Raw genomic sequence first — 16,251 nt, 5'->3', positions numbered from 1 at the left:
CTTTGGTATGGAAAAAAGAAAGAAAGAATAGTTTTTTTTTTTTTTAAAAAAAAAAGCTCTATTTCTATAAATGCCAGAGTTTGCCAAAGGCCTACCCCCCTTCCTTCCACCTGGTGGTCACAAGGCTAGGACATCTGGCAGCTCCCAGACTTACACTGACAGTCAGGTTAGCCCAGTGGATTTCCGTTGTCACGATGTTGTGGTCCTTCCAGTACTGTAGGGTGTGATTGTTTGGATTCTCTGGGAGAGTACACCTGCAGCTGAGGGGAAAAATAAAAAAGATTCCTAAGGAAAGCAGGTAAATATTCGATTAAATGTTTTTAGCCATGACGGAGTTAAGGCACTCTCACAGCCTGCTTTGTTTCTCCTTTGCATATTTCAGATCCCTGAGGTGGGTCCTATTGGTTGAGGCCCATCTGCAGGCCCAGCCACACTCCAATTTTTCATTTGCTCGTTACTAAAGATGGACTTAGATCAGTGTATGAGTCTTGGATTAAATCGTGCTGACAACCACGCTTGGCATATAACATACCCAGAATGAGTCCTGGTCATTTTCTTGTTTGGTTTCTGTCTCTTAGGCTCTTGCTATGAAATTCAATCTACATCACAAGGAGGTCCTACTAATACCCCAATCAGTTCCCAACAACTTCTTACAAGCCTGAATATCTTATTCCCTATATGCCCTCGTACACTCTTGTTTTAAATATTGTCTCCTAGAATTGTGATGCAAGAGCTTCCTGACACTGCATTATCCTTGATAATATTCTACTATCTTGGCCATTTCCTGGCTACTCATGCTAGAGCCAGGCCTGGAAGCTCCACTAACTTTCCCAGGCCTCCTCTTATATCCAAACCAGACCAGACCACACCTGTCCCACTGGCCACAATGTTGACTCCCAGTTCCAGCATGTTTCATACCTGAACTGGCTCCAAAAAATGGTCAAATGACACAGCCATTCCTATCAACTTTGTACTATCTGTGAATTTAATAAGCATGCCTTCCAAGATATAGCATGACCACAATTAAAATTTAAAAAGATCTTAACAGGTTAGAATAATAGCAGAAAACCAACAAAATTAAAAGTAATAGGGAAAGCTCTAAAGCCCTACGTTTAGGTTTGAAAAATTCCAAATTTGGAGGCAACCAAGGTGTCCTTCAGTAGATGAATGGATAAACTATAGTACAGTAGACAATGAAATATTATTCAGCACTAAAAAGAAATGAATTATCAAGCCATGAAAAGACATGAAGGACCTTAAGTACACATTACTAAGTGAAAGAAGCCAGTCTGAAAAGGCTACATACTGTATGATTCCAACTATATGACATTCTGGAATATTCAAAACTATGGAAGCAGTACAAAGATCAGTGGTTGTTAGGGGTTGGCAGGGGAGGGAGGGATGATGAACAGGCAGAGTACAGAGGATTTTTAGGGCAGTGAAACTATTCTGTATGATACTATAATTGTGGATACATGTCATTAAACATTTGTCAAAATCCATAGAATGTACAACACCAAGGGTCAACCCTGATGGAAACTATGGACTTTTGGTGATAATGATGTGTCAATGTAGGATCATTTATTGTAAAAAATATATAACTCTGGTGTGGGATGTGAATAATGGAAGAGACTCTGCATGTGTTGGAGCAAGGGATATATGAAATTCCCTGTACTTTCTACTCAACTTTGCTGTAAGCCTAAAACTGTTCTAAGAAATAAAGTCTATTTTTAAATAATCAATTCCACACATATTAACATAAAGTCATGTAAAGAATTGGGGAGTTCTAGTTTCACATCCACATCATATGAACCAACAGTGGAATACAAGAAAAATATCATCTTGAGCCTTATTAACAAAGAATTACAGTTTCCAGGTCCAAAGTCTACCCAGCCGAAGTCCAGGGCTGGTCACTTTTGTCTGTCTTCTCTCACTAGAATATAAGCCTCATAAAGGTAGATCCTTTGTCATGTTTACCTCTGTGCTTCCAGGGCCTAAAACAATGTCTGGCATATAACAGGGGCTCAATAAATATTTGTTAAATGAATAAATGAATGATAAAAAGAGATTAAAGAATGAACCTTACTTACAGAAATGAGAATTCCAATGCTAACAAGCTAGGCTTGTCACTGGGCTTTGAAGATTATATTCCTTAATCATTGTTACTTTGTAATAAAATAATTAAAATTCTAATAAATTTTTTATTAATTCTGATTTTGAAAAGGTAAATGAATGGATAACTAGAATATATAAAAGCGTGTTTGTGGCTGGTTGGCAGATGCCCCCATGCAGGGTGCTCTCTCTTCTCAGGCAGTTTCAGGTTGAAATTGTTTGCTTTACAACCAGATCCTCCACAGCAGAACTGTACAGCCAGAAGGAGGGAACTTGATGTCCAGAGCTAAAGGAAGAAGATCTTTAGTCATAATTTGGAGAATACTATTCTAGAGAAGAAATGATTTATAGGACCAGACTTTCCTGGATGGATGAAAACACAGCCAGATTCTCTGTTTCTTTTCCAGATAATCCTAACTATATTGAACACATGAAGAAATCACAGTCTCTTGGGTTGAAATCTAGGAAGTAAATAAGTTTCTAGATCTTTATGATATGATGAGAGAGACCCCTGGATCTGAAAGGAATTATTAATACATCTCTACCTAATGATTCCTTAGAGTTGCCTGTACGTACTTTGAGAGAAAGAGAGTCCATTCTCTCACTTAGTAACATGGTCCAGGGGCTTACAATTCTTGCAAAAAGAAATTCTTCCCAATAACTACCTCAAATTCTCCCTGATACATTTACAGCCTATTTTTGTTTCAATGCATAGAACCAAAAGATACGTTCTGGAAAGCATTTCTCAAGTCCCCTCTGTGTTTCACTCTTAGTCTATCTTTGTCATCTCTTTTGATTGTTCTCCTCTGGCATTCCTCCAAGTCTTCTCATCCATCTCTGAGCTCTGTTTTCCAGAGGGCCAAGACACTTCCTTACCAGAAGCTGCAAGCACTGCCTGGCACACTACATCAGCAATTAAACTCAGGTGCTTTGCTCAATTAAAAAAAAAGTAAGCAAAAAGCACACTTACTAATAGAGGCTAAGGTGGTCCAGCTGGCTGTGCATGTGGATGGGGTAGGTCTCTGCCAGGTGAATCAGCTTTTCTATTGCTTCATAGATGAAAATAATGCAAATCAAGGAGGCAAATGCTTCTTCAGTGAAGCGGGTTATGTAGCAGACAAGGGAACTGGCGTCAGTTGCCACAAGGACAATACACAGGAAGGCAGTCCACAGTCCAATACAAGCTCGAAGGGAGAGGTATGAAAGAGCATAGTCTCTGAAACAAGACCAAAGTTCATCAAAAAGCATGGATGGATGGCATTAAGAGACAAAGGGTCAGAAATAGTTAATTCATCTCATATAATCCATGCTAGCATTGGAATCCAGTTTATCCCTGATTCTGACTGCATTTCACTCCTAAACAATGCCCTGGTACAGCAGTAATAAAGATTTGTCTCATGGGATATGGGCAAGGATATGAAAAGTGGAGAAGGAAGGAAGGGTCTCACAACATTTCTGCCACTACTACCCAAAGTGATTAAGACCTTATTCTTGCAGTAAGAAAAAGGGGCTGGCCCTAGTCCCACATGTTCCTATTTCTAATACAGAATGAAAAAAAAAAAAAAAGATTTCATAGGAAAGGTAGGGAAACTAGAGCACTGTTGAGTCCCACTATCACTAGCAACCAGAATATGAAGGGGGGGATGTTAGAATAAATTAAAAATTGACTTGCAATGCAAGTGGAGGAGTTTGAATTAGCTAGGAAAAGGAGTTTTTTTAAAGATAAGTGAAGACTTCAATAATGATTGAGAGACATTAATCAAGCTCTTTAAGAATAGGAGATCTGCTATTTTAGGTGTGGTACTACTTGAGAACAGGACAACAGACTAAATAATGTTCTTTTTTCAGGTTTCTTACAATCTAGAATGATATTGCCAGCTTGGACTCACATAGGACCCTGGCATTCAACCCTGGCAGCACAATAACCACATTGAATTAGAGTTTTCAGAAAAACAAATGTCTTACTTGCAGAATTTGAACAAAATTTTTTCAAACACGAGCACTGGCCCAGTACTTCCCAGGATGGTGAGAGCCTGTCCCGCAAATAAGGAATAAGCAATCCCAGTCATGGAAGCTCCAAACAAGGATTCAATGGCACTCTGAGAGGGGAAAAAAAATCATCACTGAGTCCATAGCCCATCAGTAAAGAGCAATGTTGGTTTGTGTACATTCCCAACTTAGCTCTCCTGTGTGCCTTGATAGTCATTTGCTTGTATTTCATCTTAGCAAGAGTGATGTGTACACACCACTAATACTTTTTTTTTGAGACAGAGTCTTACTCTGTCACCCTGGCGAGAGTGCCAGTGGCATCATCATAGCTCACTGCAACCTCCGACTCCTGGGCTCACACAATCCTCCTGCCTCAGCCTCCGGAGGAGGTGGGACTACAGGCAGGCACCACCATACCCAGCCCATCTAATACTCTTCTAAACAGATACCACTTTAATAATCCAGGTGCCCAAATCCACTCACACATGATTCCACAACTAAGTCCTATTCTTCAGTGACTCAATTCAGTATTTGAAAGTATATAGAAAGCATGATGAAACCATTCACACTATAAGCTCTCATACAGAGTCACTTGAAATCTTATTTTCAAATGGCATCGATATAACCATTTTCCATCTTTAAAGCAATAGACAATTCAACTGGGCAACAGCTACTGAAACTGATATTGTAGCAGAAGAGTCTGTTCTAAAGGGAGAACTGTGTTGCTCTTTGGAACAACAGTCAGAAGTCCATGGCATTCAGGAGAAAGAATCCAATCTCCTCAGTCCTAGACTAGGTAATTTCTCCCCACCCCACCCCACAGTGGACTTGGCTGCCGCCACAGTATTTTAAGTCTTGTTTGAGACCATTAAAAGTGCTTAAAAGTTCTTACTATGCGTCCCTCAGTGGCTTCTCCAAGCAATCCCCCAAAGGTGATGACAGGTGACATGCAGGCACAGTACAGGAACAGAAAGGAGGCCAAACACTGTAAGCTGAGTGCATCCCGGTAGTCACTCCAATACCAGGGGGCCTTCCGCTTGATGTCCAGCACCAAGCCCCCAAATAGCCTGTGGAAACATGGCAGACAGGCCTCTAACACAATCCCTCTTTCACAAAAGCATGTGAACAGCACATATTTGAAAGCATTTCTAATGTGCTCTGTATTGTAATATTTTAGATTCTATTTGACCCCAAGTACAGGAGAACTCTCTGGGGTCAGCACAGAGTCTCTTTGCAAGCAAGGGCATGACTTGCAGTAAATTTGAATGATTATCCCAAAAATAAAAAGAATTAATTTGTGTATGCATATTACCCATTCAGTAAAAAGTTCAAAAAAATTAACATGAAAGTAAGTATTAGCTTCAAACTTTAAATTCTGAGCTGTTATTAGGAAATGTGCAAAACCGACTCAAGATATTATGATTGTTAGTTTTATTAAATGTTTTCTAGATAAAAAGCCCCTATCACATGCACTTTCTTGAACAACTACCCAGCTTACTCATGAGAAATTAGCATAATAATTCATTCATGCACTTGACAAGTAGTAACTGACACTTGGAGACAGGCACTGTGCCAGGTACTGGAGATGCAGCAGTGAGCAAGACAGACACAGCCCTTGCTCTCCAAGACCAAGTCTAGTGCAGGAGACAGGCAGTGTTGTGAGGCTGCTGTGGTAGCATAGAACAGGGAGGGGCATTTCAGCAATGACTCGAAGGATGGACTGGGAGTTAGTCAGATGAGGCACAGGGCCTAGCATGGGTGACATTTACACGTGAGAACGCATTGCAGGTTCAAGGTGCTGAAAGAGTTAAGACTGGATAATACAGTGTGAAGGGCAAATTCCAATAGACGAGGCTGGAGAATCTTAGTCACAAAGGGCCTTGTAAATGGCTTTAAGGAATTAAAACTTTATCCTAATTGCATGTCAAATTACTGAAGAACTATAAACAGGGGAGCAACATAATCAAACATGCATTCTGGAAGGATCACTCTTACGGTGGTATGATGAATGGAGCATGGATTGGGATGAGGAAAAGTGGACGGATTCAAAGGCTAATCAATAGGACTTGATGGCAGAACTTCGGGACCCCTCTCCACTTCCCAAAGATGAGACAGACCAATAACAAGGTATCCCACACTAAGGAGGCAGAGTGCTCCCAGATTTGGCCACTTTCTCTAAAAGTGTAGTCACTGCACCAGGGTGAAAGCTGTCAGGTGAGTAACAAAAAGAGCCACTCAGCATCTACAGCACAAATCACCTGGCTTCTTCCACAAATCAATGACATAGGAAAAAAGGAAGAGGGGCTATTATAGAATGGGAACATAATAATCAAATGCAAACCTTGATTGACTCCTGTATCAAACAAAAGAACTCTAAAAAGATGTTGCTAAGACAATCATAAAAAGTTAGATAATTTAAAGAATGACTTAATTTTATTAGATTTGATAATGGCATGATAATTTTTTTTTTTTTTTGAGACAAAGTCTTACTCTTTTGCCCGGGCTAGAATGAGTGCCGTGGCGTCAGCCTAGCTCACAGCAACCTCAAAGTCCTGGGCTCAAGTAATCCTTCTGCCTCAGCCTCCCGAGTAGCTGGGACTACAGACATGTGCCACCATGCCCGGCTAATTTTTTTCTATATATATTTAGTTGTCCAATTAATTTCTTTCTATTTTTAGTAGAGACGGGGTCTCGCTCTTGCTCAGGCTGGTTTCGAACTCCTGAGCTCAAACGATCCGCCCGCCTCGGCCTCCCAGAGTGCTAGGATTACAGGCGTGAGCCACCGCGCCCGGCCTAATGGCATGATAATTTTTTAATGTCCTTAACAAACAGAGATACATACTGAGGTATTTACAGGTAAAATGATATGATGCCTGTGATTTGGTTTAAAATAATCTGGAAAACATAAAAATAAAATTAAGTGGGAAGAAATTGATGAAACAAGCTTGGCAAGATGTCAATAACAGTTGTGTTGGGTACATGAGGGTTCATGATACTATTCTGTCTTCTTTTTTCATGTGTTCGAAATTTTCTATAATAAAAAGCTAAAACAAACAAACAAACTACTCTCTCATGGAAGGAGTCTTGACCAGCTCTTATTTTCCTTCTGTCACCTAGGATCCTGGAGCAGTATGAGGTGGCCTGGGACCTGTATGCTGGCCCAGACAGCCCTTTCTCCACTCAAATGCTATCTTCCACCTAGCTAATACAATGGGCATGCAAGTGGACACAGGGCAGACACTGTTTTACCTTACCCGCTTGCTCTTTTCCTCTGGTTTTAGTGGATGTCGTTGAGATTCATTTTTCCTCAACTTATAATATCACAGCCTGGATCTGGGCTTAGGGAAGAGAGGCAAGGCCAACCTTGTGACCTGCCCTAGTTTTAGCCTATCTGGCAAACCTAGCTTAGGTAAAAGCGCTATCTATAGGGTCAAGAGTTACACCTCAGGATTTGGGACCAAGGCTCCGGTTAGTAGTAAAGTGTCACTTTGTCTTGCTTTCTCCTCTGGGTAAATAGCCCCTCAAGGACCTTATAGGCAGCAGTGATTAGTCTGGGGCAAGATTTAAGGGTTTCAGGTCCTTAGCTAACATAGCATCTTTAATCATGTGAATATCACCTCCTCATCATCAATAACCTTCCTTTGAAGGGCATTATTCTAGGAGAAGAATCTCCTTCTATAATACCAAGTCCCATCCCACTGAAGCCACTTGAGATGCTGCCATGATTGGTCAGGCCCTGGACACAGGAGGCATCTTCAGAGAGGAGTGTCTGTGAGCGACAGACAAAAGAGTTATGTGAAATGGATTTATGAGAAGCCATAGAAAGGGAAGACATCTGTCTGTCTAGAAGTGATTAACAGGCAGGGAAAGATCTGAGGATCATATCAATGGTATAACTGTAAATTAATAAAATAATTTCTGAATACTGTTTATGGAGTCAGCTTCATACCTCACACATGCATAAAATCAGACCGTAATTGCACATCTACAACAGGTATTAATCAGGCATAGATACTTCTCTCCATATTTGAGACTTCCTTTCCCTTTCAATACTGTTCTTGATGTTAAGCTTTGGGGGGCAGGAGGTACACAGAGATACGAATTTAAGCTTGATGCAAGAAAGGACTTACCCGTGCAGAGGGTCACTAGGATCTGGAGCACTGACTTAGGGAGCCCTTCCCTGGAGGGCTTTAGGGACAGGCCAGCCATCCATTTGTCTGGTGTGCTTTGGAAGAAACCTGTTTGAAGTGTGGGGGATCATCGAGATAGCAGCTCCTGATTCTTTTTTTCATTAGCCCTTCCCAAAAGTGGCATCCCCAATAAGGGACAAAAATCTACCCTGGAAAACCCCTTTCCAGAGTTTCCTCTCCTTGCTGTGGAGCTTCTGGCCTAGGAACACTCTAGTCATACTTTTTTCTTTGTCATGTACAGCATCCCTGCCTGAGTCAACATCAGGGAGGTTCGAGACACTGTGTTAGCTCTGGCTTGAAGGGTCATCTCATACAGAACTCAGACTACCATTTCAACTTTGTCTCCTTTCCCACCTTCTTAGAGTCTACTCCAGGCCACCTTCAAATACCTCTCCATCCAACAAGGATAACATCCCTAAGTCTCCATGTTTTGCCCCAAGGCTGTGCAACATGACATGCGTAAAGCAGGTTTTGTGTCTCAAAGAAACACAATTAATTGGTTTGAAGAATTATAAAACCTGGGCTAACGTGTTTTTACTTTGTACAGTCCAGGAAGCTACAGAATCTTCTAAGATGTCCATCTGCAGGGAAGGCTCACATTTACCTCCCACATAATTTTAGACTGGGAAAAGGGCCAGAGCTGGCTTGGAACTGTGATCCCTCATGCAGGCATTATGTCACCTGGCCTAAGAGGCTACAATGGCGGGAAGGTCATGTGTCTTGAGGTCCTTTACTAAGGTCTCTGAGGAAAACATCAGGAGTTCAGAAAGAAGAAATCTCTCTCATACCAAGCAGAACTAAGTTCTGAGCCCAGAGCTTCCTTTCAGCTTTGTCAGTTCCAGAAGTTCCTGATACGACATTATGGGAGAACTCCTTCAAACTCCATTTGAATTTGTGAGTTAAGATATTGGAATTTGTGATTAAGCACACAATTATCCTGGCAACGTGGGATTTCCTTTGGGGATGTCAGGCACCATTTCTGAGATCTTATAACAGTTGAGATCCAATCTAATTGTCCCCCAAACCCCCGTGTGCAATTGATTATAAGTGATCCTCTCAAAAAGCCTGTGACTCTATTCTGTTTTCTTTGGCACCAAAAGAAACTCAAAATCTGACCTCTGCACCAGATATCTGTTTGGGGGAAACTCTGTTGCCTGTAATTCCACTATTTTCAAACTGTAATTCCTAAGATGTAGAAACTCTTTACATCTAAAATATAAATCACAATTCTGAACTGTTACCAAATCCATGCTCAACACCCATTTCTTAAAAAAACGCCACCTCTCCTTGAATAATTACAGTCCTGGAACACATTCTAAGATGCTTCCCTCGAACTGCCTCTCAATACCAGGCCTCGTCACCCAATTCAGACTTCTCCCAGCTTTAAAGAAAATATTTAACTCCCTCTTAAAGGTTGCTCCCTCTTTTCAATGACCCCTTCAAATCAAAGGGCTTCTCCATTCCACCAGTGCTTTCTCCCAGAGGATAGCTATCTTCCCTCACCCTCAAATACATTCCTCCAACCAGAAAACATACTCCTCTACCAGGACACTTAGTTAAATGCCTGCCATTCTATCCTGTTTCTCTGTCTCCTCTTCTCACTTTTTCCTGAATTTCCAAGAGTAGAAAAATAAATTGCTCTCCATAATTCCAAAACAACCCTGAGTTTCCATTGCATAGAGTACTGAGAATAGAAGAGTAAAGAAAGAAACTTCAAGCAAGGGGGAAGAAAAGTAGGTGAAGGCAAGGGAGTAAAGGATGTAAAAGTTTCTTTCTATATGATCTGAATCCTGCCCTGAGAATCTCTACTCAGCAGATACTTTTAGACACAACACAACTTACAGAGCCAGATCCATAGTTTCAACCTTCTCCCATGATCTGGGGGTACCTATGGATGTCACACCAACCCAAAATATCATCCTCTTTTACCACTTTCCTACCTAGGAAGCAAAAGCTCCTAGTCTGGGGACCTACTTCCCTCACCTACCACAACGGATCTCCTCTTTGGACATCTGTCTTTAAAACTTTGGCCCAGAAGAGTAGATTGTCTATTCTGCGGTACACACACCTAAAATAGGACCTATCTTCCTGTCCTAAGGGAATTTCTTAACCTAAAATGATCACTCAACATTTATCCATAGCCAGTCCATTCCATGCTACAGAACAGGCATCATTCTAAAAGTATTCATTCATTCATCAGATATTGAGTGCCTATTCTGTGCAGGGCACTGTGCTAGGAAGCTAGTGGAGTCCCTCTCCTTTTAGAGCAAACAGTCTAGCAGGAAAGATAAGAAATCAAGCAATAATAATAATAAAGTATGATAAAGGCTATAATGTAGGCGGGGGGTTAGAGCTCGATGCTGTGATATTACATAGCAGGAAAACCTAACCTCATCTCTAGAGAGTCCTGGAAGACTTTCTAAAGGAAGTGGTGCCTAAGCTGAGACAAGGATAAGTAGGAGTTAGCCAGGAGATGAGGAAGGAGACAAGTGTTCAAATCAGCGGAACAACGTGTAGGAAGGACTAGATGTGAGACAGAACATGGTAGGTGGTTGGATAAACTTGAATGAATGAATAAAATATTTGATATATTCATAATACTTCTAGTCAGTGCTTCCATTTGAAAGGTCATCCCCAGCCAATAAATTCCCACTACAGAGAAGGCAGCTGAATGAAACAGGACATTTCTTTCCACAACTTCTGGCCAATAAGCAGCATCAGCTGTGAAATGTCCCAGAACTTACCGCCCAGTACGCTGAAGTTCTGGCCCACTGTGACCCCCATGTGATTCCGGTTCTATGTGGCAAATGTTTCCATTTGGAACTCCAGGCATTTTCCTTTTCTCCTTTTAACAGAAGACCACAAAATTAGTAAAGTCAGCATCTATCTATTCTTTCTGCCTTCGAGGGGAGTGGCAATGGGATAACCCAAAAGCAACTAAAAATGCCCAGATGTTTGTAGCTTTCGAATGCATTTCCTGAAAAAATATATATAATTTCTCTTCCTCTCCAATAGTACCTGACCCCTAACAATGCTTTGCCCAGAAACAGCAAAATGGGGGATTTGGCATCAGTCATGACCTAAGTTCCAGTTTCAAATCTGCCTCCGTATAATCTTACTTTTCCTTAAAACCTTGCCTTAGAAGATAGTTTTATTCCTCATGTGTGAAACTGGGGATAACAATACCTTTTGGGAGATTTTGCAGGGAAGGTTGAATTCACATATATAAGGCACCTGGCTGGTGTCCAGTGCACAGTAGGAGTTCCCTTTCCATCCTTAAAGTGTCAGAAAAATACAGAGAGCTCTATTTGCTGCTCTTGATATACAATCTGATGACTTTGTACACAATATACTCCCAAGAAATGTTCTCCCTTTTCCTCTCTGCCATTCCACATCAATCCTTCAAAATTTGGCTTAAAATTCATCCAGGTAATTCTGACTAACTCCATCACACCTGAGCCAATCTATGTTACGGCAGATCTGTTTTTCATTACTGTTCCAACATTCTAGGTGCCCTGAAATGGGGCTATATCTCGATTTATTTAGTATATATCCATACGGTCTTTGCTTTGTCCATGGTGGGCATTCAGTAAGTGACACTAGCCACCACTGGCTAATGTCCATACATTACCTGAGAAGGGACGTTTTTTGGTGGCTCAATTCTAATGGAGGGGTCCCACTCCCCTGGAGGGAGCACCGTCACCTGGTCTAGGAACTCATCAATCCCCGCCAGGAGATCGTCTCGCTCTTTTGCCTTATATGCCACATCGTGAAAAATCTACAGAGAAAAGAAAAATCCTCAGGAAAGTTGAAAGAAACTTAAAACAATCACCAGTGGATATGATGAATAATGATTTTGATTTTGATCTCTGTAATGAGGATCTGAGATGCAGAAAACTTTAGCACTTAGAGAAGTACAAGGATAAAAGGATTAAAAAAGTGAACCTCAAGATGAGATAGGTCAAAAAGAATTAAATATACGTCTGCTAGTATAAGAAGAGATAAGACATGACATTAAAGTCATACAACTATAATATGTCCACAAAGAATGAAAGAAAAGGTAAGACGCATGGGAAATTTTCTTGATCATAATGATTAGAAACACTGGATAGAATTACTATTGAAGGTCATCCATCAAATAAGCCTCCCAATCAAAGAGAGCTGATGAAACACAGCCCACACAGTCCTCTGCTTTAAGACACATGCCTTGAAAGCCCTGCTTTGTAGCTTACATGAGCAGTGCAGTGCTCCCCAGGGTATGCATTGTGGATTCAACACAATGCCGACGTCTGGTTGCTTTGGTACAGACAAGTCAGGACATTCACATTACACTGCCTGAGATCATACCTGTGACTGATCTCATTACATGGAAAAGGAGTGAGGTTTCTTTATGTAAATAGTTTGAACATATTTAATTAATCATCTTCTCTTGAAAGTTAAGTCAACCTTAATATATTTCTCTCTATACCCTACTTGGCAATAATAATTTTCTAAAAACAAAGGTTTCTCTGCATCCTTGATTACTCAAAAAAGGAGAGATGGGCTGGGCGCGGTGGCTCACGCCTGTAATCCTAGCACCCTGGGAGGCCGACGCGGGCAGATTGTTTGAGCTCAGGAGTTCGAGACCAGCCTGAGCAAGAGCGAGACCCCGCTTCTACTAAAATTAGAAAGAAATTAATCGGCCAATTAAAAATATATAGAAAAAATTAGCCGGGCATGGTGGCGCATGCCTGTAGTCCCAGCTACTTGGGAGGCTGAGGCAAAAGGATCCCTTGGGCCCAGGAGTCTGAGGTTGCTGTGAGCTAGGATGACGCCACGGCACTCACTCTAGCCCGGGCAAAAGAGTGAGAAAAAAAAAAAAAAAAAAAAGAGAGATAACATAGGAAGAAAAATCCCCCAGAGGGCTTTGTCCTCTTACAATAGGCTCTGAGAGAGGTGCTCCAAACTGCTTCCTAGCAGACATTGCAGTTATAATTATTTTATCCCCAACAACTAGCACAGTCCCTGGCACAGAGTAAACACTCAATAAATATTTATGAGGCAAATAAATGAAGCAGAAGTGGCACATACTTCATCTGTCATGATGGTGGCCATGGATCTGCCAATTTCATGGTACTGCTGACCTTTCCCTACTGGACCCAATAAGATAAACAAAAACCTGGCAAAACACACAGAGGAGGAAATTCTGTAAGTAAATATAAAGAAGTGGCATCTTACTCCTCTCTAAAGAGCATAACATTTCTAAAGAGCATATCAAACAGAAAGTATCACTATACCTTCAAAAAAAAGCAAACATACTAATAATAGAGCATTTCAAGTTGCCTTGACCTAATAGCTCTACTACGGGCATTGGAAGCTATTTGTGTGATATCATTTAATAATGTGGTTATATTTCTTAGGGTTTCTATAGACACAATTCCGAGTTATACAAAGGACACTTTATCAAAACATGGCACTGTAGTGCAAATTAAAGGTTATCTGAATCCCTTTCATTGTTCTAACAAGAAAATGATGGAGAGAGGAGCAGGATAAGGAAGTTGAAATGATCGAGCCCTGTAGAGAAATCTAAATTGTGTTCTGGGCATCTGAATGCTCTTTGTAATCAAGGGCTCTGAATCACCGGCAGCATCACCTTCAGAGCATATGAATAGCCTTTTGAACAAATGTGGGCATATCTGCAAGCCACATAAACTCTGCTAGAATTGTGGAAAGAGACAGAAATTTCTTTGCTCAGAAACATTTCCCTGGGATATAGCTTTATAGAATTGGGAGAATATGTCTTAGGTTTCCTATTGTGACAAGTGATTGGCCCTTGCTATGCCCTTTGAATGCTCATTAATTCTCTATTTCCAAGACTATAAGTACTGTGCAGTCATAGCCTTAAAAGTCTTAGAATTCCTCTCTGCCTGGTGGTTAATCAAATATACCCTGATTTTCTAAGATTACTGCTGAATTTTAAACACTGTTCTTAACATTAATTAATCCTAAATTTTGGCATTAGCTGGATTCTTCCACCAGTGCTACACAAATTTGCACTTTAGACAGAATGCATGGAGTTTCATCTCTGTCTTTACCTTGTTGGGATTGGCACTTCTGTCAGGCCTGAGAGAAGAACAGCTGGAGACAGCCTCACAAAGGCAACGATGGGGCGGTCCAAAGTATCCACCTCTCCAACCAAGACATTTGAGGCCTCTGCTCCAGTGGGAATTTTTTTCATGAAATGAAGGTCCACCTGAAAGTCCAAAAGAACCCTCTGACAATTTGGGAGCCATCATTGTAAACATCGTTCATCCTCCTCCTACCTTACACTCCTATGTCATTTTATGGCTAATAAATATTTTCTCATACTATTTTATTTGATCATTACAAATACTCCAGAAGGTAGGCAAGACAGATCATATTAGTCCCACTTTAAAAAAAAAAAACCGACGTATCTGAGACCTAGAGAAGTGAAGTTGACTTCACCAGGACCGCAGAGCTTTTAAAGATACAGAATCAGAATTTTAATCCACGTATTCTGATTTTAATTCCATTCTACCAAGCTGCCTCAAAAAGGAATATTTCTGAAGCTCTGGGTCACATTCTTTCCCTTTTTAAATACCTGAACATTTTGTCAGAGATTTCAGGTTTTCTAAATAAAACGGGGAGGCTTGTAAGCAGAGAAAGTGACATGACACTATCTGTTTTAGAAAGAGGAAGGAGAGGCTGGAGGCAAAGAGACCAGGGCTTGGCCCAGACTGCAGTAAGGCATTGCTACTGCAGAAGGCCTCAGATACCAAAGTCACAGTCCTCAAGAAGAGTTTCGACCAAGAGGTAGTTTTAAAAGACAATAACAAAAATATTATTTTGGCAAATAAGGTGAGAAGGAAATGCTGGAGAGCAGGTACCAAAAAATAACAAAAAAATCAGGATGTCTGTGTTAGGGAAGACTCAGTTTTCTGCATATTGAATCTGGAGGAACAAACTGCTGAGTCAGCCTCATCCAAGCTGGGGTAAAAGGGAGTAGACATGTGCAAATGGGCCTCCTTTTATGCAGAAAGGGCATCGGTCTTGGAGGAAGAATCTTGAAACACCAAAGCTCACCCAGATTCAACAAATGGACTCTGGGTTCCGCTAGAAATAACCTTAGGCCTAGAAGCCAACTTCCCATGTCTCTGCTCACCTTGCTTAAATCCACAGGACTGTGTTCACAATTCACTCCATTTTTTACTTCAAGATTTGTAGTTAGAACAGACTGAGGAGATACAGTTTGACCTATTTGGAGAAAACCAAACAGAATCCTCTAAGTCCCTTTTTCCTCTCTGACACACCCCACTCATCACCAGTTGGCTATGCCTTCTCCTGAAAAGCCTACATGGAGAAGAGGTTAAGATGACTACCAAGCCAGGACCTACCCATACCTATCTCTTTACCTACCAGTCAAAGGTAAGGGGAGGACAGAGGTCTTACTAATTCTACACCTTCTTCCAGAACATATTCATGACCCTCTTGTATTTCTCTATTAAGGCAGTAATACATAACCAGAAGTATATATGAGAAACCCCTATGGAGAACTTTTAAAAAATGTAGCTTCCTAGGCGTATTTCCTGCATGTGGTGATTTAGTAAATGTGGGTACCAGGAGATAAATATACATGAGGCTCTTCCTGGCCACAGGAAAAGGAACCGATCAGCAGCTGAAATTCATTGAGGGTTTACAACCTTCCATGTACCCAGCTACTGGCTTTACATGGATTAACTCATTGAAGCCTCACAATAAACTTATGGAGGAGGTCCTATTATGGTTCTTATTTTACAGGTGAGAAAGTGAGGCTTAAAGAGGCTTAGTAGGAGGCTGGGCGCAGTGGCTCACGCCTGTAATCCTGGCACTCTGGGAGGCCGAGGCGGGCAGATCATTTGAGCTCAGGAGTTCGAAACCAGCCTGAGCAAGAGCGAGACCCCGTCTCTACTAAAAATAGAAA

General features: G+C 41.1%; 1 protein-coding gene across 1 annotated transcript in view; it reads right to left on the bottom strand.

Annotated features, from left to right (window-relative positions):
• SLC4A8 (solute carrier family 4, sodium bicarbonate cotransporter, member 8) overlaps positions 1-16,251 on the bottom strand; it is a 75,041-nt gene that overhangs the window by 26,686 nt on the left and 32,104 nt on the right. Inside the window, exons 7-15 of the mRNA XM_012654099.1 lie at positions 15,454-15,545; positions 14,366-14,523; positions 13,362-13,449; positions 11,923-12,069; positions 11,036-11,136; positions 4,994-5,168; positions 4,078-4,211; positions 3,083-3,328; positions 155-260 (exon numbers count right to left, since the gene is read on the bottom strand). Coding sequence (XP_012509553.1) covers positions 155-260; positions 3,083-3,328; positions 4,078-4,211; positions 4,994-5,168; positions 11,036-11,136; positions 11,923-12,069; positions 13,362-13,449; positions 14,366-14,523; positions 15,454-15,545 — 1,247 coding nt within the window. The remainder of the gene's footprint in view (positions 1-154; positions 261-3,082; positions 3,329-4,077; positions 4,212-4,993; positions 5,169-11,035; positions 11,137-11,922; positions 12,070-13,361; positions 13,450-14,365; positions 14,524-15,453; positions 15,546-16,251) is intronic.

Source organism: Propithecus coquereli, unplaced genomic scaffold, assembly GCF_000956105.1.
Source record: "Propithecus coquereli isolate 6110/MARCELLA unplaced genomic scaffold, Pcoq_1.0 Scaffold111, whole genome shotgun sequence".
NCBI lineage: Eukaryota > Metazoa > Chordata > Mammalia > Primates > Indriidae > Propithecus > Propithecus coquereli.
The sequence above is the reverse complement of the archived record's forward strand: the minus strand, read 5'-3'. Positions and strand labels throughout refer to the sequence as shown.